Consider the following 3,009-nt stretch of genomic DNA (forward strand, 5'->3'; position numbering starts at 1 on the left):
AACTTTTAGTTTAAAAATGATAAAAACTGAACATTTTACAGTATTTTTACAGTCTTTATTTTACAGTTAATATATATGTTTATTAAATAAAGTCTAATGTTACAACTAATCATGGATCCCTTTAAGACTGTGCAGCTTTTATCTGCTTATGCTTTTAGAACTGGATGAACACGAACACTTTGTACAACATCCTTGTTTTAAAGGCACATTGGTGATGTTTGTTTGTATCCTTGATTAAAGAGGTCAACTTATTGAAAATATGCAAATGGAAAATCCATGTAGCTGATACAAATGAGGAGTACAGGAGCAGTTTACCTCCTGAAAGCTTTGCTCATATCGGAGCAGCTGAAGGTATTGATGGAGTTTCAGATGATGCTTTTCAAAGAAGCCATCAAAGGCAGACTCCATGTCTCTGAGCTGGGCAAGAAGCCTACAAAGAAAGAGAAACTGTGTGAGACATTACATTTATTTTCCACTTTTCACCTTGTAGATGTGTATGTTTTCACTATTTATCGTAGAGTAAATTAAAGCAGCACTTCCTCACCTTTGTACAGTTTCCCAGTCCAGCTTCACGTCCCACTGAGAGTCATCCTCCTTTCCAGTTGCTTCCAGGTTGGAGAGAAGGTGACGACCTTCCTTTGAAACTGACCTAATTGCATCCTTCCAGAGTTCGATATGAAGAAAAAAATCAACACAGATGTGCAGTATATAACTAGAATATACAGTAATTAGCGTGGAGTCTCACCTTGAGTTTTCTGTATTTATCCGTGTGAATCTCAAGGAGGCGCTCGATGGCTTTCCCCTCTTCAGGCAGCTCCCTCTCTGCCAGCTCAGTACCAAAGCTCTGCAGCATCTGAGCAATGTCTTTTACCGTTACAGCAAAGCTTTCAATCGCCTGTAGTGGGAGTTAAAAGAAAAACGAATAAATTAATTTGACTGTCACATAACTTGTAAGCAGCCTTTGTGTAAAAATAAAAAAAAGGACACAAACATCTGTTTACCGTTCGTAAAACAATCCAGTCGCTGTGACAGTAGTCCAAAGTGCCTCCAAACTCTGACGTCAGCTGGTTCTCATCAATGTAGTGTAGCAGGTCTGTGACAGAGCTCAGCATCACCACCTAAACAGGCAGACAAATCTGAGATTTTACTTTGCATTTCAGCTTTACACCAGAAAACTGAATTTGTACTTAAAAGTTATTGTACTAAAAGGAAGCAGAATAGGCAACAACTTTCAAAGGAAAGGAAGCAAATTATAAAAAAAAAGATTTTAAAACTCAAATAAGTGTGGGACCTCTTCCATGTTTACCACACTACGTTTGACTCGTGGAGCTTCGGTTCGGAACAAGAATGAAGAGTACCTGGATGTGACGTGAGACATATTTGGTAACTGAAGTGGAGGAGCTGCCTTACTGGCATCTTAAGCATGAAGTCGTCCTGGCTGAAGCGGAAGCCRATGTCTGTAACAGTTCGGTGGAAGAAGCTGGTGGGTCGGAGCACCAGGACCAGGTGGAGGTTCCCGGGGAAGGAGGCCTTGACGACAGGAGAGAGTCACTTTAATGTTCCTGATATACGCTCAGGAAGATCCTGATTTTAAAACCACCAACGCCACTGTGTTTAACACCGATAAAATGTTGTACACAGGCTGAAACTTTTCAGAAACTTCACTCTCTCGTGTACACAGACAGAGGAAGAATTAAAAATTGAGAGAAAATAAATAAGCACTTTTCTAAATGTTTTTTTAATGTCTGTCAGGTGTGCAGTGGTTCCCAAACTTTTCAGCTTTTGACTCACAGAATACCAGCAAAGACCTGCACCCTAATTTTGGTTGATAAACATGGGTATCAAGTCAAATAAACAATATTCATTATGCTATTTTTATCCATTTTAATAGTGAAAAACATTCCTGCAATGGAGTATTAGGGCCACACAAGAGTTTTTTCATATAAATTATGAGAATAAGTCATAATGTTATGAGAATAAAAGTTGTAATATTACAAAATTAAAGTCATAATATTAAGAGTTTAAAGTCATACTACTCTAGCCTTCACATGAAAAAGCATGCAGTTACCACTGCATTAAAATGAGGAATGTTGAACAACTTGTCAAGTTATTCTTTAGTGTTGCTTAAAATAAAGTTAATCTTTTAGCACATTAGCATTAAAGGAGACATNACAATGACATTTGAACATTAGTAAAGATTTGTTTGAAGACATTACCTGACATTATCCTCTGACACAACACCTGTATCACAGCTACTACACAGGAAGTGAGATGACCTCTATATATCACAACTATATGACATAATTAACTGTATTCAATAAATCAGTTCAACTTTGACAGAAAAGCCAAAGTGTTAAAGCAAAACTGGCATTAATATAAATAAACCTTAAAGCAATAGTTCAGAACTTAATGCCAGTCTATCCTTCCTAAAGTAATACAGTTTTATCTACAGGATTGGACACAATCTAACAGCAGATATTGCATGCTCTATGCAGTTCGTCACATTTTCTTGGCTCTCTTTCACCGTTTCCAAGACAAACACATTAAAAAGTAACCACTTCGGTTACTATGCTTTTCCTTTGGGACACNTTGAGTCCCGCCTGATCAATGCAAAGCTGTGCCAAGACGACAGCGCCGCAGCCCCGCGTCCGAGCGACCGGCGCCGCTGCCGCCTCCTTCCAGTTGGAGGGTGGGCGGCAGGCAGGCAGCGCTCACTGCAGCCCCGCTCCTCTCCGGAGGTTCCCGCGTCATCACGCGGTTTCTGCTTACTCATACATTTGGAGCAATATGCAGTGAGACAGACTGAACGTGAGAGGTCTCCTTGAACAATGCGCCATTGTGAAAAGTGAACCAAGTCGACAAACAACGTTGTTTTGTGGACCGAGAAATTTATTTTGACGTTAAACTTGTTGGTTTTCAGCACCACGGACAGCAATTCTTCAAATAACGTCCTCTGGCAAGGGTCTTCTTCAGTGTTTTTCAGTCTGGGACCCCCAAACAAATGAAGAG

General features: G+C 39.8%; 1 protein-coding gene across 1 annotated transcript in view; it reads right to left on the reverse strand.

Annotated features, from left to right (window-relative positions):
- The window catches only part of mcf2a (MCF.2 cell line derived transforming sequence a), a gene marked incomplete at its 5' end in the record, with an annotated part of 28,660 nt that overhangs the window by 13,946 nt on the left and 11,705 nt on the right, over positions 1–3,009 (reverse strand). Inside the window, 5 exon segments of the mRNA XM_014004889.1 lie at positions 316–430; positions 545–660; positions 746–895; positions 1,002–1,118; positions 1,411–1,530. Coding sequence (XP_013860343.1) covers positions 316–430; positions 545–660; positions 746–895; positions 1,002–1,118; positions 1,411–1,530 — 618 coding nt within the window.

Source organism: Austrofundulus limnaeus, unplaced genomic scaffold (assembly GCF_001266775.1).
Source record: "Austrofundulus limnaeus strain Quisiro unplaced genomic scaffold, Austrofundulus_limnaeus-1.0 Scaffold1, whole genome shotgun sequence".
NCBI classification, from domain to species: Eukaryota; Metazoa; Chordata; class Actinopteri; order Cyprinodontiformes; family Rivulidae; genus Austrofundulus; species Austrofundulus limnaeus.